Genomic DNA, 27,859 nt, shown 5'->3' with positions numbered 1-27,859 from the left:
CGTCCGGGTGCGGGGGCAGGGACGCCCGGCGCTGACGGCCATGGAGCGGAAAGGTGAGACCCGCATCGGCCCGCACCGCGCCGCGCCCCGGGCAGCGCCCCTCCCGCTGTCACTCAGGTCTTTCCGTTCTCTTCCCTCAGTGCTAGCGCTGCAGGCCCGGAAGAAGCGGACTAAAGCCAAGAAGGACAAGGCCCAGAGGAAGTGAGTGCGGGCCCCGCTCCCCTCCAGGCGGCAGCTCCCGCCGCCTCAGCGCTGCCTCCTGCCGCCTCTTTGTTACCGCCGGCCCTGCCCGCGGGGACGGGGCTGCCGGCGCGGCGGAGCCTGCGGACCCCTCGGGCTAGGCGGGTGTTGGAGGCGGCTTTAATTGAAGGCACGTTCCGCAGCACGGGCAGGAGGCTGGTGGCCCGGGGCGGCGGGTTTTGCTGTCCCGCTCTCTGCCGGGCCCTGCCGCGGGTTCCTGGGCGGGCTGCGGAGCGGAGCTGCTGGGGTGAGGAGGCCCTGCGGCCCCGGCTCTCGGTGGTAAGCTGCGGTCGTGCTCAACCGCTTCGGGCCCTGCTGTGTCCCTGCAGGCCCAGTCCTTCAGCCTTGGGCTGTGCCTGGGGGGCTGCCGGCGGCATCTCTCTTCTCTGACCGCCCGCCAGGCAGCGCAGTAACTGCTGCCTTTAGGAGCCAGCTTCTCTTGACTCTCCCCACCTCCCCTCGGCTTTTATTATTTATTCTTGCCGTAGGAACGCTGTGATGTGTTGTTGACTTCTTTCTTTACCTTTGATGCTCTCCTATGGCTTCTCCTACCGCAGGAATGTCACAAGCCTTTATATGTGGTGAACTTTTGGATGCAGATATAAAATTAAAAGATCTCGAGTAAATACTAAACAGTGGCTCCCACCAGACTGCGTTAAGTACTGCCTTCAGTGCTGCTCGGGATGCCTTTAGAGTGGAAGGTGATGGAAATCTTAGTGCCAGTTCTGTATGTTCAGTAAAATGCTGCTTCTTTGTGTAAAAACTCGGGTACCTCAGGAGGTTTTATACTCACTGGTGCTTAAAACCAAAGGTATTCAATCAGTAAGGCTTTGGGAGGGAGCTGGAGAAGGTTTTCTTTAATGCTTTTTTGGTAATTTCCTCTGACTAATCATGAGGATTTAAAATACTTTCCGGATGTCTCCAGCAAAGATTCAGTTGGTTTGAGATGGAGCTTCTGAGGGGTGAAGAGCATTAGTTAAACTCCAGGAGTGCCTTAAGTTACGGTGCTACTTTGTCTTTCTGGTATTTCTTGAAGGTGGCATTGGGATAATTTCCTAAGAGTTCTCCTCTTTCTAACCATGATCTGCATCCGAATTTCTGAACAAATATCTCGTTTAATTCTATACCTGTTACTTTTTCTTGTCTGGCTGCAGGCAGACAATACTGACTCTGCCCATAGAGTCCTGCAGTTGGAAAAGACCCATTTCTGTGTCAGTTCTGAGGTTGCTGAATGGTAACTTTCAGTTCTGGCTGGTATTTTAACTCCTTTTAGCCACATAGCCTGAACAGGTTAACTGCACTGCTGCTTAGTTGGTGGGTTTACCACTAACTTTGATTTGAGTGAAGAACTATACTAGTTAAAAATTCTGCATTTATCTTCTTAAACATCATACTTCAGCTCTCTTTCCTGGTACTGTTTCTTGGATCCTCCCTCAGGAACTTGCGTGTACTTTTATATTGTACCACAAAAAGAAACCAGTGTCAGCCTCTAACTTCAGGTGCAGCTCCACAATTATGCTATTTAAATACAAAGCTGTTCTAGTTAAATCTTCTAAAATAAGCTTAGTTGGGTTGTTGCAAGATTTTTTCCCATAAAATCTAAACTTGAAACCACATGGAACATCTTTTAACATCTAATGTTCCTTTGTAGTTGGTTAGATCACATACATGTAATTTTTGCTGGATGAAGGGCAGTAAAAAGCATGAGAGGACTGATTTTAAAAGGTTAAGATTGGTAAGTATTAGGAATTACGTTATTATGGGTAACTCTTAAAATAAAGAAAATGTTCTGAAGGGATTTAGAGCAATTCAAAATAGCTTTCACTTTAGAAATGAGCTACACCTGGTTTAAGTTTCCCTCTCCACCCAATCTAGTTAAAACCAACCGAAAAACCCACTTGGATAAAAATAATCAAAACGGGCTGTGTATATTACAAACCAGGAAAGTTAGTGCTTTTTTTTCATCATTCACAAGTTAAAACTGCTACTATTTAGGTTCAGACAAAACCAGCCCAAACTGGCTATTTTCAGAAAACCCTTGTAAATACTAATTAAAGTTCCATCTAGATGATGATGGGTTTTTTTAATGTGAAGGTCAATCAAATTCTTCATTTGCCACAAATTCAGGATGTTCCTGTTTCTTCCCATCCTTCCTGACTTAAAAGTTTTATTTGGTATCAGTGATGGAGTGAGTGTTCCCCTAGGACAAGAGGGAATGGCTTTAACCTGTCAGAGGGGAGACTGAGATGAGCTCTTAGGCAGAAGCTCTTCCCTGTGAGGATGCTGAGGCGCTGGCCCAGGGTGCCCAGAGAAGCTGTGGCTGCCCCATCCCTGGCAGTGTTCAAGGCCAGGTTGGACACAGGGGCTTGGAGCAAGCTGCTCTAGTGGAAGGTGTCCCTGCCTGTGGCAGGGGTTGGAACTGGAGGAGCTTTAAGGTCCCTTCCAACACAAACCAGTCTGGGATTCTGTGAGTGTGCATTTGTACTAACATACTTCTCTGTGGAAAGTTTCAGGCGAAGTTTCTTGGTAATACAAAGGAGAGGTATCTATGTCTTCTCACCTAAAATTACCCCTAATCTTTTGGTAATCTGACAGAACCATGAAACCAGATGTCTCAGATCTGCTTAGGAAGCTTCTGCTTGCCCACGTCATTGGTCCCGTGGTTGCCATTGTGGAGTTGGAAGAGTATCAGTTTCAGTTTCTTCTTATCTCAATCTTTTTCCATCAAAAAGGCAAGGAATTAGGATGAAAATTTCTTTAAATTATTTTTGGAGAATGAGAGGCAACCTTCTGTTAGTCTTTTCCTTAATACTAAGAACAGCTCAGGAAATACGCATGTCACAACTGTATAGCTGCTAATAAAGCCCAGGGAGTGTGGTACATTGGCTACTGCAGTATGTACTGCTGCCAGAAAAGAGCTTTGCTGAAAGCTATCTAGGGTAATATCTAATGTGTTAATTTATCATTTCATGAGCTGTGAGCATCTTGAGCGCTAAAGGTGAGTTGATTCCCAAAGGTGCTGAAAAAAAGCCCATCTTTTAAAAAGGGTCTTTTAAAAAGTATGCTTCCAAGCTTTTTTCTTACCAAAACTTTAATAACTTAAGCTCTTCCAACAGCTGTATCTGGTGAGATGAATCCAGGTAGTAATTTTTGCCTAGTTGTCCAAAATGCAGGAGGTCCTTGCACTTTGGAGTAGTTAATAGTGTCTTTGGAGTTTGGTGTTGGCAGACAAATGCGTTGGGCTTATTTACAGCAGTCCTTAGGAGAATGAAGAAGCTGCTCAGTGCTTTCCTGGGAATGCTTCTTTTGGTCCTTTTCCTTGCCTGACTTGCAGGGAAGTGAGAACAGAACTACTCCTGTGTTGTGGTGGTGTGTGAGCAGTGCTGGATGGGGACATCCATGAGCACTGCAGGAGAAAGGAGTGATGGCAGTTGAGCAGTTCCGCCTTTCAGTCACCACGAGGTGGCTGCTTCTTGCTTTGCAGGTCCCCATGCCACGTGTGTGCAGTGAGGCAGAGTCTGTTCAGGAGGCAGTGCAGGCAAACAGGAGCTAGCAAGCTTGATTGATTGATTGATTTTAAAGACTCCAGATGCTGTTTGGAGGGGAATGTTGCTTGGACTTAGTTCCTGTATGGATATAACGTCCATTCCTGGTTGAAGTGATACTGGAGCATGCCATCTGCATGCTTTCGTTGCAAGGAGATTAAGGTCCTGTGCTCTAAGGCTGTTGAGCTGTGTGAACCAAAGCCTGATATATGTGAGGAAGATCTGATACTTCAAAACTGAGCTTCTGTTTGAAAAGACAAACTTCTATTTGAACTAAAATACAAATGCAGGTGTACTTTACCAATGGCTTTATTAATTTGCAATGGAATCCAGCATATTTGACTGTTAGACCATAACTGCCAGTAAAATACCCTGGGTTGGTTTTTTTGTGTGTGTTGTATTTTGCAAACCCTGAGAAGCTCAAACTATTCTCTTTGTCCTAGGAAAAAAATGAGGGTTTAGATTACTGCTGAGATTAAGGCCCAGAGTTTTAAAAACAGGCTAAAAAACCCCATCCAGATTCAAAGAAGAACAGCCAAGAAACTGAACAAATAGTTCTGTGTTATACCTCATTTTCTCTGAAATGAAGAAAAATAGCATGTTACTAGAACTGGGCTACAGGGCTGTATGATGTGTAGGTGACGTGTGTTGTTGGCAGGCCAAATGATAATGCTGTTTCATCAAGTCCAGTGTCTTGCTTCAGCAGTGTCTTTTGTTCCAGGAGAAGCTGACTGACTCGTGCACAAACCCAGCAGTTCTGTGTAAGGGATGTTGAACCATTTGTTCCTCAAAGCAGAATGTTATTTCTGTGAGCCTCAATAACTACAAAGGTAGTGGCAGCCACACAGTTACAGTATGTGGCTTGTTCTGAAAACACGAGCTGAAGTGCTTTCTCCTAATTCTGTGTGTGCTGGTGAATTTATTTAATCCTTTCTTACAGATTTACCGAGTTCTTTAGAGAACTTGGTTGGTCTTTCTCATTTCTGAGTTCAGTTTTCTTTTGTTTCAAAAGGAAATTCAAGTGTTGTTTTCTGATCTTTTTTGCTGTTCTTGTGTTTGACTTTCATAAAAAGGAAGTTTGCAAGTGAGCTCTTCAATATGAGCTTAAAAGATCTTGATTTTCAATCCTTATTTTTTCACTGGCATTCTTCAGCTCCTGGAGATTGTGTTGAAGTGGTTCTTTTCCAGACAGCAGTTCTTCCGATTCTTCTTTTAAGAGTTCCTTTTCTTTTTCAGAATCCTGAATCAGGTCTGTGTTCTATATATTGAGCTGCATTTTCTTCCTCAAGCTTCTCAACAAGTAGTTGCTCTGACTCCCTCTACCGCTGCAGGGAGAGCAGTGGCAGAGCTGGGTTGGTCCCATACCCCTGTTTTAGTTCCTCTCCCTTTTCCCAAATGCCTGCAACATCTGGTATTTTCAAGAAACTGATCTCCAGTTGTCTGCAGTCTTCTGGTCAGACTTGTGACATGCAATGAAGCCTCACTTCTTTCCTCCTCCTCAATAGAATTGCTGTGAAGAGAGACAAGGAAGTTGGTGATTTTTCCATCTGTGCTGTCTGGGGAGCAGAAGGTTCTGATCAGAAGTCTGATACTCCTCAGTTTGTTATTGCATCTCTTGCTTGCGTCGCTTTCCTGCTGCCTTTGTGGAGCCCTGGAATTCTGATAACCCTCTCATATTCTTCCTCAGCTTCCTTATTCAAAACTTGGCCTGGGATCAGGATCTTGGATTATGTTTTCCTCACCTGTCTTTCATAATTAATGTCAGGGCTACACCTTTCATAACTCTTTTGAACATAAGTTTAAGGTAGAGTCAGAATGCATTGCCCACAGGATTTTTTCATTCACATACAGAAGTGATTATCAGACTGTGACAGGACACAGCTGCAGATCTGCTGGTTTCCATGGAAGTCCCTTGGTTTGGAATAGCTGGAACAACAGATGGTTTTACAAACAGCTTGTTAAATGCTTGTGTGGGGGAATGAGTCCAGGGAGCAGGAGACTTGATTGCCTGTTATTTGTGTGCAGTGCTACTGTTCTGTGAAATTACTACCTGCGTTTGAGACTGAACTCCCACAGAGCCACTGAATAAAAGTGTGTCTTGGTACCTCTGAGCACTGTTCCTTCAAAACTAAATGTTAGGCCATTTCAAGTCCTCTGAAGGTCTCAGCAGTGGTGTTCCTGTAGCCCTGGGACAGCTGCCCCACAGCAGCAAGTATTGTGCATCTGCCCTGCTGGCAGAAAATACTGGTTCTATATTTGGAAAATTGGGATGCAAGAGTGAATGAATGGCAATAATCACAAATAATGTGAGTTATAGACTTTTAAGTCTCCCCTCCTAATTATGATTTATAATTCCCCTCAAAACCTTCTTGAGCAGAAAGGTAAAGTGTATACAAGCAAGGAAAATACTTTTATCAACTCAGACCTGAATTCATAGTGAAAGTTTGAGTCTAAGCAGTGCAATATTTATCAGTCACTGGATTTGCCAGCAGACCTGTGTGTAAGTGCTGGAGGCTGGCACCAGAAGCAGTCGTTCTGACTAGGTGTGCCTTAACATGATTCTGGAATTACAGGCACACTATAGCATAGTAATGAGATGCAGTCTAACAAGTGTACCGCACTTAAAGAGACATTGTCTTAATGTGTGCATGTGAAAATGGGAGAGACATTTGAAATCCTGGCTTTTCACCACCCCATATGGAGCCTTTTTTCCCTCCTTTCCTCAAATGAAAACGATCTCGGCAGCACTTGCAGCAAGCTCTGGCTGCAGTGGGTGTGCAGCCCTGGTTATCCCTGGCTGGGGGGTTGAGGTGGAAAGCGATGCAGGAGTCCCTGGGTGTTTTACAGGGCTCTTACCTGCGGCTCCTACAGTATGAGCTGGATTCCTCATTAGCCTTGCATTCCCTGAACTGAATTCTGTTTTGGGATGTTTCAGGTGTGTTATTTGAGCTTACAAATAAGGAATGACTGTGTTTGTAAAGATTGTGCTGCAGGTGGCTTAAAAATCACTTAAGAAAGCAGACGGGCATCGTCCCTGCGACTGTCAAGTAAACTGAGGTGAAGAGGAGTCCAAGTATCTCTTTTATAAGCACATATATAAGTATGGTTGGTGTGAGAAAAGTAATTTGGATTAAATGCTGTCTTCCTTGCTTGGAGGTGAATGGGGCTCTGCTTTTGTATCTGCTCAAAGCAGGTAGGTAAGTAGTATGGGTGATACTTCTGCCATTTTGGGGGCAGGGAGAAACACTTCCTCTATAAAATAGAGTTTTGAAGATGTCAATGTTAATGCTCTTGATTAGGAGAATGAAACACCTCTGCAAGTGTTTTATGTGGTGGAAAAAACAAGTTCTGAGGTTTGGTGGTGAAGTTGCATGTGGAGACTTGACCACTTGTGATGGCTTTACTGGTAATCTATAGAGGCAGCCAAGGGGCCCATGCTGGTGCTGCTCCACAGCACCAAGAGCACTACTTTTCATTACACTGCCTCTACTAACAGGCATAACTGTGGTATCCCATCTTCTCATCCTCCTGATGCTGTTGGTTCCACCTCAGTGCAAATCTGTAAGAATACACATCATTTTTAATCACTTTTTACCTTTAGTGTGTGGACCAGATAAATGATGCTGTGGGAAACTGGCAGGAGAAAAGACAAAAGTCTTTTTTCCAGACTCTTTGAACATTTTTTGTAAGAAATAAGTGACTGACTGAAAGCTTAGTTCCTGCAAATAACTGTTGCTGTCCCTGCTGGCCGTTGCAGGGGGGAACAGAGTGTCAGGTGATAGATTCAGTCAATGTGGAGCAAAATCTTGTCGACAGTGGAAAATATTGCATGTTATTAATACCTCTGCTAATGTTCGTGACTGTGAAGCTGTAAAATGCTCACTGAAATTTGAACATCCTTTTAAGGCGAAGATACGTTAGATCTACAATGAAATGAATCCAGTTCTCCTTGGTTTAAAACTGCAGAGCCAGCTTCAGAGTGTCTTTCACTAATACACAGTCCTCCCCAGCAGGGAAAAAATCTCTAAATGACTGCTTGCCATGTCATGTTGTTGCTGACATGTTTCCCCTATGACTTGCATAAATCAGCAGGATAAACAGGCACAGGAAATGGCTGGTTACTTCTTCTACATCAGAGGACGATGATAAGTGTCTGCTACTGTGAAGAACACTCAGTTCACCCTTTTTAAGGGAGATTTGACTCCTTTGCCTGCTTGTGTTGTTACTTTTAAGCATAAAGGATCAGTTTTCTGTGCAATGCTGGATGGGGAGGTTTGGAATTACTTCAGAAAATTATTTTTTACTTTGAAGGCCCTTTCTCTCCTGTGTGATCATGCTGGCATTCCTGTATCAAAAGGGTTGTACTGTCAGCAATTACCATGAGCCTTGTCTCCATCCACGCTTTGAATCCAGTGGACTATTGAATAGGCAAATAAAACCGGCTCGTTCAGGAAGATGAAATGAAGTATCTGACTGAATTTCTGATTTCATTAGAGGGAAGATTGAGACAGGGTGTAAACATCAAGAGGAGATGAATCTCTGAGAAGGGGATGAATCTCTTTATGCTCAACCCCCTAACATGACTGAATTTGCAGGGAGATCAGTGGAGAGCAACTCCCAGCCTTGCTGCAAGGCCCTTCACCTGCAATGCAGTGCTGTGCAGCTGCAGCTAGGTGGTGGAGGCAAATCCCTCTTCTCTCTCACTCTTGCACAAAGCTTTGCTGCGTTCAAGAAGAACCAGCCCCTCTGCCTGCCCTTGATGTCCCCCTCTTAGTGTGGCAGCTGGGTTTTAATGGCTCTTTCCAAAACTATTGGGCTGTCTTCAGGAATATCTTTATCAATGGGAGGCCGTGCTTCATGCAGGTAGGTTACCCTCTTCAGTTTTTTATTTCATCTTATGAATTTGCACTTCTTCAGGCATTCCTGAGAGAATAAGGACTTTTGGGAGGGTGTAGATATGGATGTGGTTAGCTATGAATAACACACTCAATAAAAGATCTAGCATTTGCATTTCCATGTTGTTTTCCTTAAGTAAAATACTGCTCTATAGTTGTAGAGAGACCCTGCAAATACAGTGAATTCTGATGATGAAATAGCACATTGAGAGAGCGAAAGTAAAAGGTGATCAAGATATTCGTAAGTAGAACAAAAATGGCTATGCAAAAATGTACCCCAGAACACTTGATTTTTTTAATGTGTAACCATTTTTATAGGCTCTTCATATATACTATGTGCATTTTGCAGTGTAGCTGGCAGCTGTTTCAGTTGTCAAAATACAGAGTAAGGATTTTTCTGCTGTCTTTAGCAGCCTTTTGTGCCTTTTCGAATACTGTGTGTGTGAGGAAGCAAATGGACGAGGGTTGTGGTTTTCTGTATCTGTTTTTCTTTGGTATTAACACATTCTGCACTGATCAAATCTCTATCTGCAGTTGACATGGTCACTTTGGGGGAAGAAGGTGGTGGGATGTAGTAACATCTAATGAATGTTCACAGGGAGGGAAAGGAGTGAGATGTGTTTTGGTGGTGATTTCATAAAGGAAATAGTACAGTAGAAATGTATGCGACCTGAATGTGGCTCACTATTACATAGTTGGTATTATAGATGATAATATAGCAGCAAAATGCTTTTGGATCCCCAGGACAGCCTCAGATGCAGACTACAGGGTGTGCCAGGTACAAGGCTGTTGGCAGCGTGATTCGTCAGCCCTTTCTGAGAGAATGGGGTTTAGCGCTTCCAGTAACTTCTTCCTTGATGCATGAAATTACTATTATTGCAAAGCACTCGGGCTGTGGTTTTTCAGATGAATTTTCTTTTGAATCCACTCAAATCCCTACATTTTCCTCAGTTACAAAAGTGAAGATCTTTAAATGGTGTTTGGAGAAATACTCTGCTGCTTATGCTATGGGTGTGGCTACTGGCCTTAAATCCTCCTTTCTATCCAATTGTGCATCTTGGCTTTACCCTGTCAATAAGATCCTGTTATATAGGGAGCATGCAGTCTCCCCGTCAACCATTCTGTCCATGGTCCTTTCTTGCCTTTGCTGCCTGCTCTTCATTTGTGGACAGTCTGACTTTATTTGTAGCTTAGTTGTCCCCAAAGGAATGTAGCACTTGTAAAGTAGCATTTTGACCTCCAAGAGTTTTCCCCTCCTCGCCAGTTTCCTTTTACCTACCCCTGACTTGTGATTCTGTGGCTCATGGGGGCAGAAAGTGTAAATACTGAATATCTGAGGGCTGGATCAAGCTACAGGGTTGTTAATATATGTCTTATTAGCCTGGCAGCAGTGGAATGGACTGTCTGGCAGGCTTGTTTTATGGTTTAGGATCACTAATCTGAGTTGCTTATCTCCACCTGAATTAAGATACCAGCAGGACTTGCAACAGACTGAAAATAAATGGTGAGTGGTTTAATTGTGCCCAGGATGACCTTTGTAGCTCCTCTTTGCTTTAAGGAACTTCAGTTCCAGATTGTAAATGGCTACAGATTCAGTCATGATCAGATTGGAACACTGGTTTCTTTCTTTCTATGCTCCATAGATAATTAAGATGGCCATAGCCTGAATGTGTAGTAATGTATTTAGTGTATGAAGTCTCAGCAGAGTGCATGTGTGGTAGATAAATGCTGAATCTTCATTCTGCTATATAACTACTCAAAACTGAAATACTAGATTTGTCCTGTGGCATAAGATTAGTGGGGCCACCCTGATACGATGTGCAGGGCTCCAACTCAGTTATAAGTTACAAGAACTGATCCAAAAGCCCACATGCATTAGCATATCCACATCCATTGCTGTAAAGAAATGCTTTGCCCACCTCTTTGGGCAACTCCAGCTTTATTTAATATCTCATACTTCTAAGAAGAAAAGCTCAGTGTATCCTGCAGTGCTTTGCCATTAAACCTTGCCAATGCAAATGGGCTGTAGGCATTGCTTTCGTGTCCTTGCTTTGGACAAAAGGGTAGTGAAAATTAAATTTTGTAGACTTTTAACCATTCCCTGTAATGCTGAACCCAGGACATGAAGTAAATAACTTACCTGGTTTAGTATTACCATTTCAGGAGCTGTTTGGCTGTAAGCTGTGTGCTACCACAGAGGAGGAGTTGGGGTACAGGGGATGTGGGGATGCCTTAGCTCAGGGAACTCAGCCACAGCTCAAATGCTTTGAGGTGGCCTTTGCCAATGTGATCTTCATGAGCAGGAACCTGGAGTAACACATTTGGTGAGAGTTAAACACACAAAATTAGTGTTTTTCTTTATAAATGTGGGAGTGGAAAGAAAATACCACCTTGGTGCCTGATCTCAATCCATCTGAAGTCAGAAGCTCTTGGAAGGTTTGACAGAATATCTGCTCTGTGGATTCCCACTCACCACAGCTCAGACAACTGTCACCAACTTCAGATGTTCAGTGAAGAGACAGACTAGGGATGCAGCCTACCACATTGAGAGCAGGAGAAAGCCAGCACAGTCTTGTGGGGTTTAGAGTTCTGAAGTGTTAGAAGCAGAAGGATCATTACATGTTCATTTGATCTCAAAGGTGAAAGGAACAACAGGACCAATTCCTAAAACACCAGTTTGATTGTTTTTCCCAAAGGAGTAAAAATTAATTGATATTAGTTTTTAAGATAACATTAACCAGCATTTAAATCTTCAGCTCTTATATAAGGTGACATCTTAAAATATAAATCTGCTTTAGAGAAATCCTCACTGAATGAAAAGCTGAGAAGGGGTTCAGTAATGTGTTGGTGGGATTACTAAGCTTTTTAACTTGCTCTCTTGTCCAATCTTTTCTTTGTTTCACTGTAAAAATGAATCTAGGGCATTAAGTTGTATTTCTCACTATTATCTGAAAAATTGTTTGTGTCTACTTTTATACTAGCTTAGGAATAAAAGCATTTAAATGTGAAGATAGGTTTCTGGAGGCTGATAATTGCATCTTCTCCATTATCAGCAATCCCTGATGTGAAATGAAAGCTACTGAACTAAAGAGTAACGTGTGTGAGACATGCAGTGTGTTCTCTTTCAGACCCGACACTCAGCATCGGGGCCCTGCTGCTCATTCAGAGAATGATATTCCAGAGCAAGAGGAAGAAATCCTGGGATCAGATGATGACGAACAAGAGGATCCAAATGATTACTGTAAAGGTGAGGACTTGCTTGTTTCAGCACAGGATTTTCAGTGTTACCAAGAATTTCCTTCATTTTTCCATCTGCTGTAGAGAATGAAAATAGACTCCCTCTTACTTTAACTGTTTTTTGAAACTGTATGACAAAAGTAATGTTTTTCAAGCTAACCTGAAAAGGAGAAACTATTTTCCAGGGTTTCCTCTGCTATCAGTCAAGATTTGAGTTGGAGCTGGTTTTAGTGCAAGTATTTAAAGCTGTTAGCTTTGTCTCTGTGTCAGAGGGCTTTCAGAATCGGTAAAAGCAATTAGGCATTCAGTTCCTTTTTGATTTTCATTAGAAAAAGGACACTTAAATACTTCAAATCAGTTTCAAATTCTTCATTGTTTTCTTTTGAAGATCATCTTTGTACCGTTCTTCAGATAACTTTGTGTCTGCAAATAGTCTTCCACTCTTTCTTGGAGTAGAAACTAAATACAGAGCAAATGGAAACACCACAGTATATAATTGTATATCAAAAGGGTCAGGCTGGTTTTAACATAGCGAATACTTTAAAAAATAACAGAACACTGATCATACAAATTCAACTCATCAATTACTAGAAGCTTGAATGTGTGCCCCCACTTCCAAGTGCTTTGTAAGACTACTTCTGTGATACTCTTTATTGTATATATAAAGGCAGGGAGAAGCATGTAACAAATGCCATATATGTGTATAAAAAAATGCAAAGTAAAATAGCACAAAGAACTCTAATTGCAATGTTTCTTCTGCTTCAGTGCTTTACTTCAAAGCATTTACATTACTTCTGGCATGCTACCGAAGTATTTGTGGGATTTTGTTAGTTGTAAAGCAAGTGGGAAGAAGAAAAAGCCGTTGTGTGACTGCAGTCAGTACAGCTGTCACTGTTGTAACTAAAATCTTCAAGTGAAGAAAAAGGACTTCTGCTGCTGGAGCTAACAAAGTAATGGATAGTAATTCTGCATCTTGTTTATGAACCAGTCAATCAAGAGAGACAAATCTTCTTGACAAAGCACGTGTTTCATGGGTGGTACTTGCTCACCACAGTTGAATAGTAAGTGCCTGGAATCTGGTGCAATTCCAGGTTCTGGCAAAAATTTATACCTTAACAGTCACAGTTTATTCTCTGTATTCTGTTTTCCGCAAATTCTGTTGTCTTTGTGTCTTTGCTTCTGTCATGGAATCCTCCTGCATAGTCAGCAGCTTGAGAGATACTGGGGTACAGGGAGGAGACTTTCCTGCTTGTAGTCATGTTACAGGGCAAAGTGCCTTTCAGTCAGGAAAGCAGTTGCAGGGGGAACTCCACTGGGGTCTTGAGTTCAGTTCTCTTTCATGTTACGAGGACAGAGCAATGCTGGTATTCAACTCTTAAGTTTCTGCTACTGAACATCAGAAGCAGTGCTTTTAACAAAGGTGCTCCGTCCAGTAGAATTCAGATGCTTTCACTGAAGAAATACTCTTTTGTGGTGCTACAGTGATGGCCTACATTAAAAAAGGAGGAAAACGCAGTCATTCTACTTCAATTATATTAAAGCTTTTCAGTCAACCAGAGGGCTGTTGACAGCTCTTCTTCTGGCATACTGTGTATTTATTCCAGTGAGATCCAGTTAGAGAAACATTTGCATTTGTTTATGTGATTGAAAATGTAAAACACATCAAGTCTGCCTCAAGTGGTGATGCTTGTTCCACAGACCTGCTCTTCAGTGCTTGTGAGATCCCTTCATAGAACTTTCCTACTGTTTTTTCTAGGTGGTTATCACCTGGTGAAAATAGGAGATCTCTTTAATGGACGATACCATGTGATTCGGAAGCTTGGATGGGGCCACTTCTCCACTGTGTGGCTAGCTTGGGACATCCAGTAAGTCTTTCTGTTCTAGCTGGTGTTTCTGGTGGGAATATACATTCTAACACAAGAGTTTCTTTCTGTATTGTGCATACAAGCATACAAGAGGGAATTAACAGAACAAACCGTGTATGTGGAAAGAGTACTTGTGTGTTTGGCAGTCTCTGAACTATTATTTTATGAGAAGTTACTATTAAAAAAGACTCAAAGACAATCTTCTTCATGAGTGCTTAAAACTTATTTTTCCATGATGCCTTAAATAAGTAGCTCTCTTGTATGCAAAAGAATTAATATAATCCTGGAGAATAAGTTCTCTGAGTGTTAACAGTCTCCAATTTACTTTGTGCGTGTAGAGGGAGGAGATTTGTGGCAATGAAGGTGGTGAAGAGTGCAGAGCACTACACAGAAACAGCACTGGATGAAATCAAGTTGCTAAAATCGGTGAGTGTCCAAGAGTGGGGGGTTCTGATGTTTTATTATTATTTTATTTTTTAATTCATTTGGGGCAGTTCACATTTATCGGGTTTGATTCTGGATCATCTGGCTGCAGAGAATTTGGAGAGAAACCTAACAGTAATGCAATTATCTGACTTCAGAATATGTTCTTGCCTGGTAATTACCTCAAGAAACACAAACCTCTTTTATTTTCTCTGCAGGTCCGCAACAGTGATCCAGATGATCCAAGTAAAGAGAGAGTTGTTCAGTTATTAGATGACTTCAAGATTTCAGGAGTTAATGGTTCTCGTATCCTTTTGAGAAATAAAGGCAAAGAATTGCATAAAGATGGGAGTTAGCTAGGTAGCTGTCACATCAGGGCTGCTGCTCAATGCCCAGGCAGCCCTTTCACTGCCCAAGGAAACCTGCTGTTGATTTACCTGCCTCAGAACTGCCTGCTCAGCTTGAGAAGGATCATTCAGTCTGACATAATATGTGCAAGTGATGGAGACTGCACTGCTTAGTTATGCTTTTAGCAGGAGAGATCATGTTAACATGAGAGTGGCTGCATCTGCTTTCTGATTCAGGACTGAATGACTCAGTATCCAAGGTACCTCTGTGGGAAGAGCCCTTCTGCCACAACCCCTCAGTTTCGCAAGCAGCCTGGTAATAACCCCTTACTGAAAGAAAACACTACAAAATGCTAAGATCAATAAGAAAAACAGCAAACAACATGCATGCTGTAACTTGATAGTAAGGTGGGTTTCTAGTTATGAAAGCTTCTTACCTTGGACTTCATAAAAATTGCTATGAGGTGTAAAGTGTATTGCTTTGAAAATCCCCTCTAGTTCTGTGAACAGCCTTCCCATGGGCAGTGATTTGTGGCAAGTCCCAGTAATGAACCCTTAAAATTGGAAATTTGGACTTCTGTGCTTTTTGCCCTTGAACTTGATTTCAGTGAGCTGTAGGCTCTAAACCTTCTAACACTTCTAGAAAACAGTAGCCCCATAATGTATCTCCTCTATTAACTTTTTTCTGGTATTTAGCATCAAGTAAATGTTGAGTTCATCTTGTATTTATTTCACTCTTGCGAAACACTTTCTGCCAATGTAGAAGAAAAGCAAACTAATAAACTGGAAGTTTAGCTTCTCAAGCAAAGGCACAATAAGATGTCACTGGAGTGACTGTAGCTGTTCAGAACTTATAGACAAAAGGCAGGTAATATAAATATTGTGGAAGTTGAGACTTGTCAAAAGTTTGTTTTACTGGTAAAGAGGCAAGGGAGGGTGGAGAATGTTCCAAAGAAACTTATGAAATGCAAATTTTATTATCTTTTCAGGTAGCACTAGTACAGAATGATCTGGCATCAAGTTTTGCCTGGGGCAGGAGCCTAGGTTGTTCCAAAATGTACACTCTTGGCTGGAAGCTGTCTCAATGCTAGCAGGAGCTACTAATGCACACTTGCTTGTGTAACTGGCTTTTGCTCAAAGCAGGAGACTGCTGCTGCTGTGTTAGGACCATTGTCTTAACCATCTCCATCCCTCTGTGCTTTACGTAACGACACTGATGTGTAGGACAGGGTGGTACTGTTAAGGAAGGCAGCTTGTGTTAGAAGGATGAGAGTTCTTTAGTACAAAGCATGTAACTGGTGTGGATATTTCTTTTGATCCTCAGTCCTGGGACTTCAGGGCTCCTTGATTCAGGATTTCCATCTTTTTCCTTGACCGAGCTCCAGATATCTGTATGGTGTTTGAAGTTCTAGGGCATCATCTTCTGAAATGGATCATCAAGTCAAATTATCAGGGGCTTCCACTCCCTTGTGTCAAAAAGATCATCAAACAGGTCAGTTTTGACTGCACTGTTCCACTCGACCCAGTGAGAACTCTTTCACTAATCCTTCTCAGATCGAAGAAAACAAAAATCACTGGTATCTTTCTCATGCAAAAAAAGTCATTCTTGGGTTAATATTTTCTTTCTCTACTGCAAAAACCTGTTATTTTCTGACACTTGAACCATGGTGGGAGGCCAGCTTTGCTTTTAACATTTTGTTACCCTGGTTATTCCTTATAAGTGCAAATATTTTTCTTTTAAACTCTGTCTCAGTAAATATGGTGCTTAATGATGAAAAGAGCAAGAGAAACCTGTTCTTCATACTGGATGGTTGCCTAAGAAGTACCACACACCTACATGTGAGGTGAAGGGGAGGAGGAAAACATGATTTTATTGTAGGGTGTTAAGATTAGATTTTCAGTTGTGATAAGTTATGAGAGTAAAGAGAGAGTATTTTAAGTTCATAGGTAAAATCTGTATGTGAATCTGTATTTCCTGGAACTGAGTAGTAACCACTGATCACATTAGCTCTAATCTGGAGTATTCCCACAGAAGCCCTTCAAGTTTGTGGTCATCCTCGGCTATTTTGCATTTTCCCTTCACTCTCCATTTGCTCATTCTTTACTTTTTCTAAGGATCGGTTTCCTTCTCTGCAGGTTCTTCAGGGTCTGGATTACTTGCACACAAAGTGTCGAATCATTCACACTGACATTAAACCTGAGAACATTCTCCTGTGTGTGAACGACCAGTACATCCGCAGGCTGGCTGCAGAAGCAACAGAGTGGCAAAGATCTGGGGCTCCCCCACCATCTGGCTCTGCAGGTGACTTTTCCTGCAAATTGGTGCTCTTTCCCACAAACCCCCCAAAATTATCACTATTCACACTAGGGAAACTTCCCAAGTACAGTGTAAAAAAGATGATTTACGTGGTGTTTTTGCAGAAGTCTAGAAAACTTGTAACAGAAATGGCTTCCTTAACATGCAACACCCCTAAAGATCTGAGAGCAGACTTTCTGTCATTCCCAGTTCCTTGTGTTTCTCTCCAGGATATCCATTGTACCTGTGACTAGTTGTGAAGAACAACTGCAGTGTGTTGGAAGGCTCTGTTAGTCATAATCTCACAACCCCAACATTTAGCTGAGCCCATCATAGCGTACCTTAGGGAAGCTCCCTCAACTTTGGTATTTTAGTGCTTTGGTTTGCATTTTGTTTTTAGTAAGATGCATAATACATGCAGTAAATGAAGCTGCATGGCAGGAAGTTTAAGTCTTTGATATCAGTCAAGCAAGTCTATTCTCTGGAATTCTAATTATGCATTTAATGTTATTCTCTTTTTTTTTTTTTTTTTTTTTAATTCTTGTACTTCTGTAGAAAAATGAGCCTTCAAAATAACATTTGCTGATATATTTTTAATGTTACCAAACCACATAGCAGAAAGCTTACCTTTAAGATAAGAACACAGTTGCAGTTTTATATTACAAACATACTAATTTACTGCTCTTCCTTTCTCTTTCAGTGAGCACTGCACCACAGCCAAAACCAGTAAGTGTAATAGCTTTCATGTGTAAGTATCCATCTGCTTAGAGTATCTACTGCATCCTTTTATAATGCAGTCAACATTAAGGGAAAGCAACCTTGTATCAGAAGGTAAAGATGATTTGTGTTTGTCCCTGACATAGGTGGCAGGTTCAGTGCTGTCTTGGAGATGTAAGCAGTGTTAGCTCATAAAGCACCAGAATAAGTAGTCTTTTTGGTGGGCTCAGGGTGTGTTGTGAAGGTGCCTTTATTCTGTTTAGTTGCAATTCCTCATCTGGAGAATACCACAGGTTTCTCAGGTTAGGACAGAAATGCACTAAGAGCCATAGACAACTGTTCCAAAAACCTTAATGTGTGCTTTTTATTTGGAAGAACTGTCTCCAGAGTTCTCATCCCAGACTGTTTCCTCAGCTCTAAAATAAATTAAACTTGATGCATTTTAGATTTGCTGAACTACAAAAAGTTCAGTCCAATTTCTCTGGTTGCTTCCACATAGGCTGACAAAATGTCAAAGAATAAGAAAAAGAAGTTGAAAAAGAAGCAGAAACGACAGGCTGAGTTGTTAGAGAAGCGAATGCAAGAGATAGAAGAAATGGAGAAGGAAGCAAGCCCTGGGCAGACACGGCCTGAAGAAGAGGAAGAAGCTCAGAGTCCTCTGGAAATGCTTATAAAAGTTAGCCCACCAGAGGAAAATGCCAGCAAAAAGACAGGTATGGACCTAAAGTATTGCTAAAGTAGCACAGTGTTGTCCTTTCACTTGTGCTGGCATGAGTGAGCACCTTTAATAGAGGTGGCTGTTACTTAACCTGTTTCCATTGCATCCTGCCCATCTAAAGAGGCTAAGATATTTCCTATTACAAACTGAATTCATAAATTACATGTTGAGAGCCTCCTACTTCTGAGGGCTCCCTTGAACAACTTCAGCTATTACTTTTAGACTGTGATCTTCTTTTCACTCTTGCAGCTGAAGTTGTACAAGAGCAATCTGTTCTAATGGAAAGCAGTGTGGAAAAATGCCTAACAGAAATAAACTGCAATGGAGTAGTACAAATGGCGGACTTCCCAGAATCTGGCAATCAAGGATCTGTGCGACTTGAGGATGACCTTCATAATGCCAATGACTGTGGTGATCACCCTCTTACACAGAAGAAGAACTTGCATAGCTGTGATTACAGTCAGCGTAACGGTGACTTGGAGAATAGGCCTCAAGAAGCAATGTCGGACTCCTTTGTGCCCTTAGCTTCAGAAGATTCCATGGTTTGTCAGCCCACGTCCAATGAAGAGCAGTCATTCAATGAGCAGGAGATTAATCATTTGCAAGAAAGCATCCGAACAGAAATACCTTCAGAGGACGAGAATGAGAATAATAACCCATCAGACAGCAAAGGTATAAGAGGAACTCTGTAAGGGCTCCTTTCTCCTTGGTGCGGGAGAGTTGTATTCCAACACTTCAGGATATTAATAGGAACCTCCATTTTGTAGGCTGAATGGTTTGTGTTGGAAAGGACTGTAAAGCTCATCCAGTTCCAACCCCCTGAAATAGGCAGGGACACCTTCCACTAGAGCAGCTTGCTCCAAGCCCCTGTGTCCAACCTGGCCTTGAACACTGCCAGGGATGGGGCAGCCACAGCTTCTCTGGGCACCCTGTGCCAGCGCCTCAGCACCCTCACAGGGAAGAGCTTCTGCCTTAGATCTAATCTAGATTTGAAGTGATCAGAACCATCTGTTTGAGTGGTTTCCTGCCAGGAGTAATTAACATGGCAGTCCTGCTCTAAGATACTCACTGTTTGTAGCTTCCAGTTGTAGCTGTACCTTAGTTTTGACTATTGAATGCATAAGTATTCCCACTTTTAAATACCTATACATTTGTTTTTCAGTATAGGAACGTTTCCTCCTTTGTATCAGGTGTTGCTTAGGTGATTTTCGTTGTTAGAAATGTAAGTCTGCAAATAGTCACTGGCTGTTAAATTATGGGATAAATACTGTTCAGTGTGTTCTGGTAGTTCTGAACATGGAGCATAGGTAACTCCTCAGTTACTTAATATAAGTAAATATTCTTCCAGAACTGGAAATGCAGCCTGACTGAAACAAAGCTTATAAAGCATAAGGGAAAAAACTCTCTTTAATGCTTTTGTTTAAACATGAGTGTTTCTGTGGGAAAAAAACAGTCAGTCTTGTGGGTTTAGGACAGTGTAAGACACACACTGGTGAACAGCACTTGAAACCCATTCCAGGGGTGTCTGTGTTAAAAAATCTTGAACCAATTGCTAAACCTGTCCTTTTGAACTTTGAGTCAAGATCAGGCACAGTATATCTGCTTGGAGAAGGAAGGAGAAATTAACATCTACAATTCTTCCTGAAAACCTTCCTGTAGCCTTTTCTTGGCAGATTACCACTGGAAAGTTGCAGGGATGAAAAGTAGCAAGTGAAATTTAAACTTGAACTGCATTTAGTTGGATGCCCCTGCTAGATAAGATTAGGTAGGTGTCTTTTGCTTTTCACAGCTCTCCGAAGCTTTAGAGCTTCAGCTGGATGTAATTTACTGACTTAATATTCTTGCTTTCTGTTGTGTCACTGCAGTTTTTCCCAATCTATACTTTAACTTTTGTAACTGTGTATTGCAGCAGTGAGTGATGGGTATGTCAGAAGGATGCTCTAACATGTGGACTCTACTCCTTCAAAGATTTAGGAAGACTTAAGGGTTGAGAGGGTTGTTTTGGTTCTGGCAATGCCCTTATTTAAATCTGTCCTGTCTAGAAACTGACTTTTTAAGGCTGTGCAAAGAGCCTTGGAAACAGTCCCCCTTGCGTACACTTACTTGTCCTTCTGCTTTCTAACACCACTCGAGTCCTGACAGTGGAAGCTGTTCAGAGTGCAGAGTGATTTTTATACCCAGGCTTTGGGGAAGGAAAAGTTCTGATCTGTGAGACCTTTCTTATGTAGGGGGAGTGCAGCAGGATTTGGGTGACAGATGGTGACACTGTCCATGCAGCTTTAATCAGCTGTTGTACACGTTGCCTCTAGGAAAATCAACTGTTGGGAATTTCCTTCTTAATCCTCTTGAGCCCAAGAATGCAGATAAGCTCAAAGTGAAGATAGCTGACCTAGGAAATGCCTGCTGGGTGGTAAGTGTGCAGTCTTTTCACATTGATTGTTTAAACCTGGTAATTCATTCACAGGATGCCAAGATGGGAAAGAATTTGCAAAATAGATCTATTTTAGACCTGCTTGTGAAGGTAGCAATAGTTTGAAACTACTTTGGGAGGAAAAAGAGAGGTGAGCAGGGATGCAATGAAAGAAATGATCCTTTAACAGAGGATTTCAGCCTGTGTGCCACAGTGGTCATTAAATGACTTGTGATACACCTGTGACCAATGGCACACATAATATGTAGAAATCTGCATATGTGAAACTTCTGAAGGAGTGTGTTGTGCTCTTGGAGAAAGAGAACGGTGCAAACAATCCCTCTGACGTGCTGGTGCTGTAGTTCGTTAGCTTGTCAAACCTCTTCAGTGAATTCATGAGTACATGAAAGAGACTCATAGCTTTATTCTTTGCTTGTGCTGTTCTGCTTTTAGATATTTGACATTTCATGTCGAAGAAATGTCTGTTTTTTCTTGGCTGCTTAAACAGCAGAATACTTCAGATCGTATGGGAGAGATGAGTCTTAAACTCAGAACTGCATGTCAGGCTTGCAGTGTCTGGCAGGGTGGTCTCTTACACTGGTGTTGCTTTGCTTTAAGGTAGCTGAATCGTGCTCAGATAGGAGAAGGGTGCAGCTTTTCAGTCTTCCCTTATGCTATTTTTGTGGTTTGCTGGACTCATGAGTGTCTCACGTAGAGCATTTGAACAGTATTTGTAGGAAGATAAATATTGAATGAGGATATATATTTCAGATGAAGTATCCTGCGAATGAGCTTCGAGCTACTCTGGCCTTCCAGGTTGTTGATTCTCCTCTTGTAAAGTCTCACAACTGTTCAATAAAACATTTCTTCTGTTTAGCACAAGCACTTCACTGAAGACATCCAGACAAGACAGTACCGATCCTTGGAGGTGTTGATAGGATCAGGGTATAACACCCCTGCTGACATCTGGAGCACAGCATGTATGGTGAGTGCTGTCACTAGGGGATTTCTGACTGCTTCCATGGAGCACACGGAGCAGCTCTTGTGTGCTCTGGGCTGCTGAGCTCCTAACCAAGCCTGGCGAAAAACCCTCCCAGGTGTTAGGACAACTTCCAGACTTGCTGAATACCATGATTCCATACCAGAGTGGTTTCTTTATTTCCTTTGCCATATGTGGCTTTCCTTTTGAAAGTTAGTTTTGTTCTACAGGACCAGCAGATTTCAAAGATGATTGGAAGAACATGGCAGCTATGCAGTTCTGAAGACAAGAGCCTTTCTGCTGCATCCAGCACTGTTACACAGATGTCTTCAGTACAATTTCATATTTTAATTATCTTCTGCATTTTTCATTGGCATGAATGGCAAAAATTTCATATTTTAATTGTCCTCTGCATGTTTGGAATAATTGTATAATCTGAGTGATGCTGAGATGACGTTGAAGCTGTTCCTGAAGTAGCTGGCAAATGTAGAATATGGTAATTAAAAAACCAGATCAGTCTAGCCAGTTCCTGTGTGTGCCTCTGGTGTCTTCATTCTGTGTTTTCTGCAAATTCAAGGCTTGGCTTTTATATTTTAAGCTTGGAAAATAGCGAGTGAAATCATTTTCACTGTCTTGGAGGAATGTAGCAGGAAGAGTATCTGATAGGGTCATGTTGACTCTGCAGAATGTGTCGCCAGAATTACACAGTGGTTACTCCAAGCGCCTGATTGAATAGTTTGACAACAGCAGTTTGTAAAGAAAACTTAAGAATACAGGTCAGAGGTTTTGTTTTGATTAAAAGTGAATATGTAAAGGTGTCCTGCAGTTTAGGGATGGTGAGTTGAAATGAATGCAAATGTTTATCTCATTTAAAACATGGCTTGGTATCTACAGAAAAATGTTCAGAGACTGTTTGAAAAAGGTCTTCTTCTGTCTGAAATCTGGGCAGAGAGGAGAAACTTTGTAAAAAAGAAAAAGTCTAGAGTTTGGACATTGCATCTTTTTTCAAAATGCTGTTGAGGCAAACAGGCTGAGTTTGTGAAATGCCATTGTACCATTCTACACAGGGTTACTTGATGCAGAGTTCATCCAAGCTATGCCTAGGATGGTTTTTGATGCAGTTCTTCAAAGTGTTGCAAAGTAATTGCACATCTTAAGATGATAATGGTGTACCAGAGTTCTGCAGGTTTTCCCACCACTTTGCTTCTGGCCCACAGAGAGATACACAATCACCCTGCAGCACATCTGACTGTCTGAGGTGTATTAAAGTGATTTAACATGCTCCTTTCTGTGTGTTTAGGCCTTTGAATTAGCAACGGGAGACTATCTGTTTGAGCCTCATTCCGGGGAGGATTACTCACGGGATGAAGGTATGTTTGTCAAAGTCTTTCCTTTTTCAAATGAGACATGAAATACAATGGTTGCTTCCTCAGAATGAGCCTTCTCTTGTGAGTTATCAATGCAAAGGCTCCTTGCGAAAAGATCCTTTACACAAATCAGCGCCAGCTGTGCTCTGTGGTAACACACCGTGCAGTGAAGTCCATGTTCTTGTTCTGGTGTTTCCCATTCCTCCTACTGCTTATTCTCTTACCATGCTTTGCAAACTGATCATACCTCAAATTCTCCTTTTTATTCCACTTCCCCCGTGACTTTGTCATTGCTTAGCGTAATCTGATTTCAAAGTGGACCTCAAAGTGATTTTTAAGGGAGATGATGCCTTTGTCCTTGTATCACAGAGAAGGAAACTGGGGCATAGAGATGTCTTGTGTGGATCTGTCTCATTGTCTTTTCTCTTGAAAAACTGCAGATCACATTGCATTGATCATAGAACTTCTGGGGAAGATACCTCGCAAGCTCATTTTGGCAGGAAAATATTCCAAGGAGTTTTTCACCAAAAAAGGTAAAAGGAAACAAAGCAAATGTCACTTATCCCTCATCCTCTGCCCCAAATACATGAGTGCCTTGCTGGAAATCCCGATTTACAACAGGTGCTTCCAAAGATGATGCTTTAAGCCTTTCCTTTCTTTTATGAAAGACTTCATCAGTAAAATTACAGCTAAATATAAAGCATTCTTGTCTGACTGCTCAAAGTATCCTACATCCTAGTACTTGACATCTTGATGTTGATAAAATGCAGCAGGTAGAAAAACAGTACTGTAGATACTTCTTCAGACTTGATTTGGCTTTATTTAGCTGATCTTTGTCAGCTGGAGGTGTTGGCTCACCTTTGAAGTCTTCTGTAGACAACTTTGTTCCATTTCTAGCATGCCAGACACCTAAACAGTGCCTTGCATCCTGTGCCATGTTGCTCAGGACACATTATACCACTATCATAAAGCTCTGAGTACCTCAGAAGTATATTGAGCCTCAAGAAGAAGGTAAAATACTTTTATTAAACAAAACAAACCCTTCTTTGTCAGTAGTGTATTGCTTCCTCAGACAGTGCTGCATGTATTGGACAGACCCTTGGGCAACACAGTCTAGTGTGAGGTGTCCGTGCCCATGGCAGGGAGTTGGAACTGTATGATCTTAAGGCCTTTTCCAACCCAAGCCATTCTATGGTTCTATTTATTGCATGTATTCCACAGCGTTTGGCACAGTTATCCATCATGTCAACTGGTGTAATTGGTGATTTAATGAAGTTAATATTTGCTGATATTGGACCAGAAATAGCAGGAGGGGAAGAAAAAGAAGCCATCAAGGAAGTACATTTACAGAACAGTCTTCAAAAGTGGATAGAAGAGGGGGTTTAGTATAATTTTTGTTCCTTCAGCATGCCCTAGCATTTTATGCTCCCTGTGCCCCAACTATTAGAACAGTTTCTGAGCTCAGTCTGTCTTGTTTGGCTGTTTGGCCTATTTTGTTCAGCTGCTCTGTTCCCATGTCTCACACTTCACCTGTCTTGGTTTTTAGGTGACCTGAAGCACATAACTAAACTGAAGCCCTGGGGCCTTTTTGAAGTCTTGGTGGAAAAATACGAGTGGTCCCAAGATGAGGCAGCTGCATTCACAGACTTCTTATTACCTATGTTGGAGCTGATCCCAGAGAAACGAGCTACAGCAGCAGAGTGCCTCAGGCACCCCTGGCTTAACTCCTAGAAACTTCAACCCAATGCCACAGCACTACACTCTGGTTTACAGCATAGCCTACATGCACCCAGCTGCCCCTTCCCCACATCTTCTTTTATCCTTGTTCATTTTCGGTGTGAAGCTCTTCCTTCAAGGCTTCCAAGATTTTAGATAAATCTAACCTGTTCTGCTGACTTTGCTTGTGTGACTCCATGGGGACTGTCCTCCACCACTGGGCATCATCTGTGTTTTGCCTTGATTGGGCTTCGCCAAAGACTGATTGAGCAGAATATGAAGTTTTTCCTGTGAGTCTCCTCACTGTTACATGCTGTGTGTTACAGCGCAGCTGTGCTCAGTAAAGCTCCCTTAGCTAAATTTCAATTCTCTTCCCAGGGGAGGGGTGTGAAGATCTGAACACCTCCTTATCTCCCTGACTCAGGAGTCGATTTCCCGCTGTTGATCCAGAAATGGGGTGAGAAGTAACAGATGGCACCAAGGTGGCATTAGTTCCTTGTAGAGCAAAGGTCTTGAAATTCTCCATAGTTTTCGAGGTGCCTGCTGCATTCTGTGCTTTCCACTCACATAACTTTAGTTCTAGTTGCTTAAACCTTTTAAAAAGAGCTATTTAAACCTAGGTTTTAGGATCCTTTAGTTCTTCCTCCAAAGTGCCCTGCTCCTTTACTTTATCCTTCCCTGTGCCCCCATAGAATAGTTTCTGAACTCAATGATGTTTTCTACTGCAATGCCTGTGCCTCAAAGGTGACAAGCAAAAGCTGGAACTGACTCCACGCACAATCCTCAGCATACAGATGGGTGCACCCTTCAGCTGTAGAGAGGGAGCCTTGTTGCAGGCAACTCTTGAAGCATTTTAGTGAGCTGTAAGGTTTTTTTGTTGTTGGTTGTTTTGTTGGGTTTTTTTCATCCCTTAGTGGCACTTTTTTGCCTTGCTTGAGGCAGCTGCTGCATCCATGAGGCTTTCACTGAGGCAGTTTACTCTGGCTTTTAATTTCTGACCATTCACTTTGTTCCCTGAGTGGCATCTGTACGACAGCCACACTATAGCCCTGGACTTTCCAAATCAACACTTGAAGGCCCAAGGTAAAGATCTTTTTTTCTTTTTGCTTGCTTCAGGTGCTGGCCTTCAGAAAGAACTTCCCAGGATGGGACTGCCTTTTATTTTCTGGGCCATTAGCACAAGGAGAGGAAGCAGAAGTGGACTTTCTCCATGTAGAACTGGATTAGAAGCTGTTTCTAGAGTTACCCCAAGTCCAAATGTTCTATGGGGCTTCTATATAAGCTCAGAGGGGGTTGGATATAGTGAGGAAATGGGTTAATTTTAATTAAATCACTGTGGCATTTGATAGTTTTATGATGGCTTCTTCTAGACTTGCTGATCCTATTGCAGATTCAGCGCATCCTACTCTACTCTAAAACAAGATTTGGCAGCATTGAGACTTCAGAAGCACTTCCTTACCCTGGACCAAATAGGCCTTTGGATTTGTGGTGGCTCTCAGAGGCCAGAAGTCACAGCAGGAAAATGCTGGAGGCCACGTAGATGCAATCCAAGAGGATTACACCGCCAAAGCTGCCCAGACCACTGTTAATGTGTCGCTTCTGTATGAGTGCTTGGGAATCTGTTTTGTAAGGATCATTGATTCATAAACCTTGGTGTCATTTAATCCACCTGAAAAGAGTTTCTCTGGTCCAGTGCCTGATTGGGCTTATAATGCAAATCATGCTGCATGTTCTTTTAGGGGTAGATCAGGTTCTCTATGCATATAATCTAAAATTAAAGGAAGGTCATATACCAAAAGAGTTTTAACCTGCTGATTTGACTTTTTCGCTTTCACCTGGAATTCTCCAGTTGCGTGTTCTTCCATACCTGTTACAGAAGGACTGCAGACAGGACTGGGTTCCAGAATACCTGCTCTCTGCATACTGTGAAGATACATTGACAGGGCAAACAATTTCTGTTGTCTGGAAAGCTCACCTGGTCCTGTGCACTTGAGACTGGCCCATTAAAGATCTTTTCCTAGAAGGGATCTGCACCTTCAACTCCAAGAGTTCCTTCCCTCTGCCACACCAGACTGGAGGCGGAAGGTTCTTCCCGTGATGGCCAAGGCTAGAGCCAGCTTGTGAGTTGAAGACCTGCAGAAGCCACTGTCAGGATTCAGTCTTGTACCGTGTGCTCATTTGCTTGGGGTTTGTTAAATCTCCACATTGCCGTAAAATGCTCACACTAAAGGATTTGTACTTGCTGTGTCAGTCTAAAACCTGAAGGAAAATACATTTTTATTCTTTCTATTTGGGTGCTTTGTCTTATTTTTAGCTTGTGAAAGCCGTAACAATAAACAGATTATTTAATGACTGAGCCCTGTTCCTCCTACGCTCCCTCTGTAAGTGTTCTTTCTGAGACATGGCCCAATGATTGCATTTTCTTTGCTAGCAAGCTCTTAGTTTTGATTTCCAGAATGAGACACTGGGAGAGGATGCAGGTGAAGATGTTGTTGCTGATATTATGATCCATTTTAAAAGGAGAATAATAATAGCAGAGCAGCTCTGCTGGAATTTTCCCAATCTCAAATATGCTTTTCTCCAAGTCTCTCATATATCTGCTCTTCATCCTAGCAAAGAGTCTCCACACAGGCATCCCAGACTGGAAGGTGTTTGTCAGAACTGAAGGGAAGTGACTGCTGCAGGAACCAAAAAATGAAAGGAAGTAGAAAGAAAAATCACAATCCAGGCTGACGGGGGTTCTGACCAGGCAAGAACTGAACGGGGTGATGTGCTGCTTTGTTCTCTGTAGGCCAAAGGCTGCTGCAGGTGTCGGATGTGGTAAGAAATGTGGCTAAATCAGATTACTTGGGTACTGCTGTGTGTTGCCCTCGCCTGGCAGCATCCACAGCTCTGTGACACCCACCTGCTGTTGGTGGGTGCTGTTACAGACCTGTGGCCCCACACACTGGGTTTTCCCCCCAGAAGTGCTCTCTTTGAAACGTGCTGTGTGGTTATTGCTGCCCAGAGCAGGAAGCTGATCCAAAGCTGTTCTACGAATTGGCTGGGTCTTTTCAAGTACAACCTGGGACCCGGCAGAGGATTTCCCCTGCTCCAAGGAGATG

At 42.3% G+C, this 27,859-nt stretch overlaps 1 protein-coding gene across 7 annotated transcripts; it reads left to right on the top strand.

The window, feature by feature from the left end:
* Positions 1-27,077, top strand: SRPK1 (SRSF protein kinase 1). Of its 7 annotated transcripts, none has more exons than XR_013958323.1 (18): positions 1-53; positions 141-201; positions 11,809-11,927; positions 13,674-13,782; positions 14,121-14,208; positions 14,424-14,511; positions 15,938-16,044; positions 16,689-16,854; positions 17,549-17,574; positions 18,065-18,278; positions 18,533-18,955; positions 20,593-20,693; positions 21,571-21,678; positions 22,973-23,042; positions 23,480-23,572; positions 24,586-25,045; positions 25,134-25,212; positions 25,872-27,077. XR_013958323.1 is itself a non-coding variant. In XM_080632742.1 (16 exons), the coding sequence occupies exons 1-16, from the start codon at positions 41-43 to the stop codon at positions 24,768-24,770; spliced, it is 1,971 nt and encodes a 656-aa protein (XP_080488868.1). In that variant the 5' UTR covers positions 1-40; the 3' UTR covers positions 24,771-27,077. The 7 variants fall into 7 exon arrangements, 2 of the variants coding, with proteins under 2 accessions (XP_080488868.1, XP_080488869.1); XR_013958324.1 differs by having other exon boundaries at positions 25,134-25,237; XR_013958325.1 differs by having other exon boundaries at positions 25,134-27,077.
* The last annotated feature ends 782 nt before the right edge of the window (positions 27,078-27,859 follow it).

This window comes from Psittacula echo (assembly GCF_963264785.1).
Source record: "Psittacula echo genome assembly, chromosome: 22".
Lineage (NCBI taxonomy): Eukaryota > Metazoa > Chordata > Aves > Psittaciformes > Psittacidae > Psittacula > Psittacula echo.
Note: the sequence above shows the minus strand (reverse complement) of the source record. Positions and strands in the feature narration are given on the sequence as shown.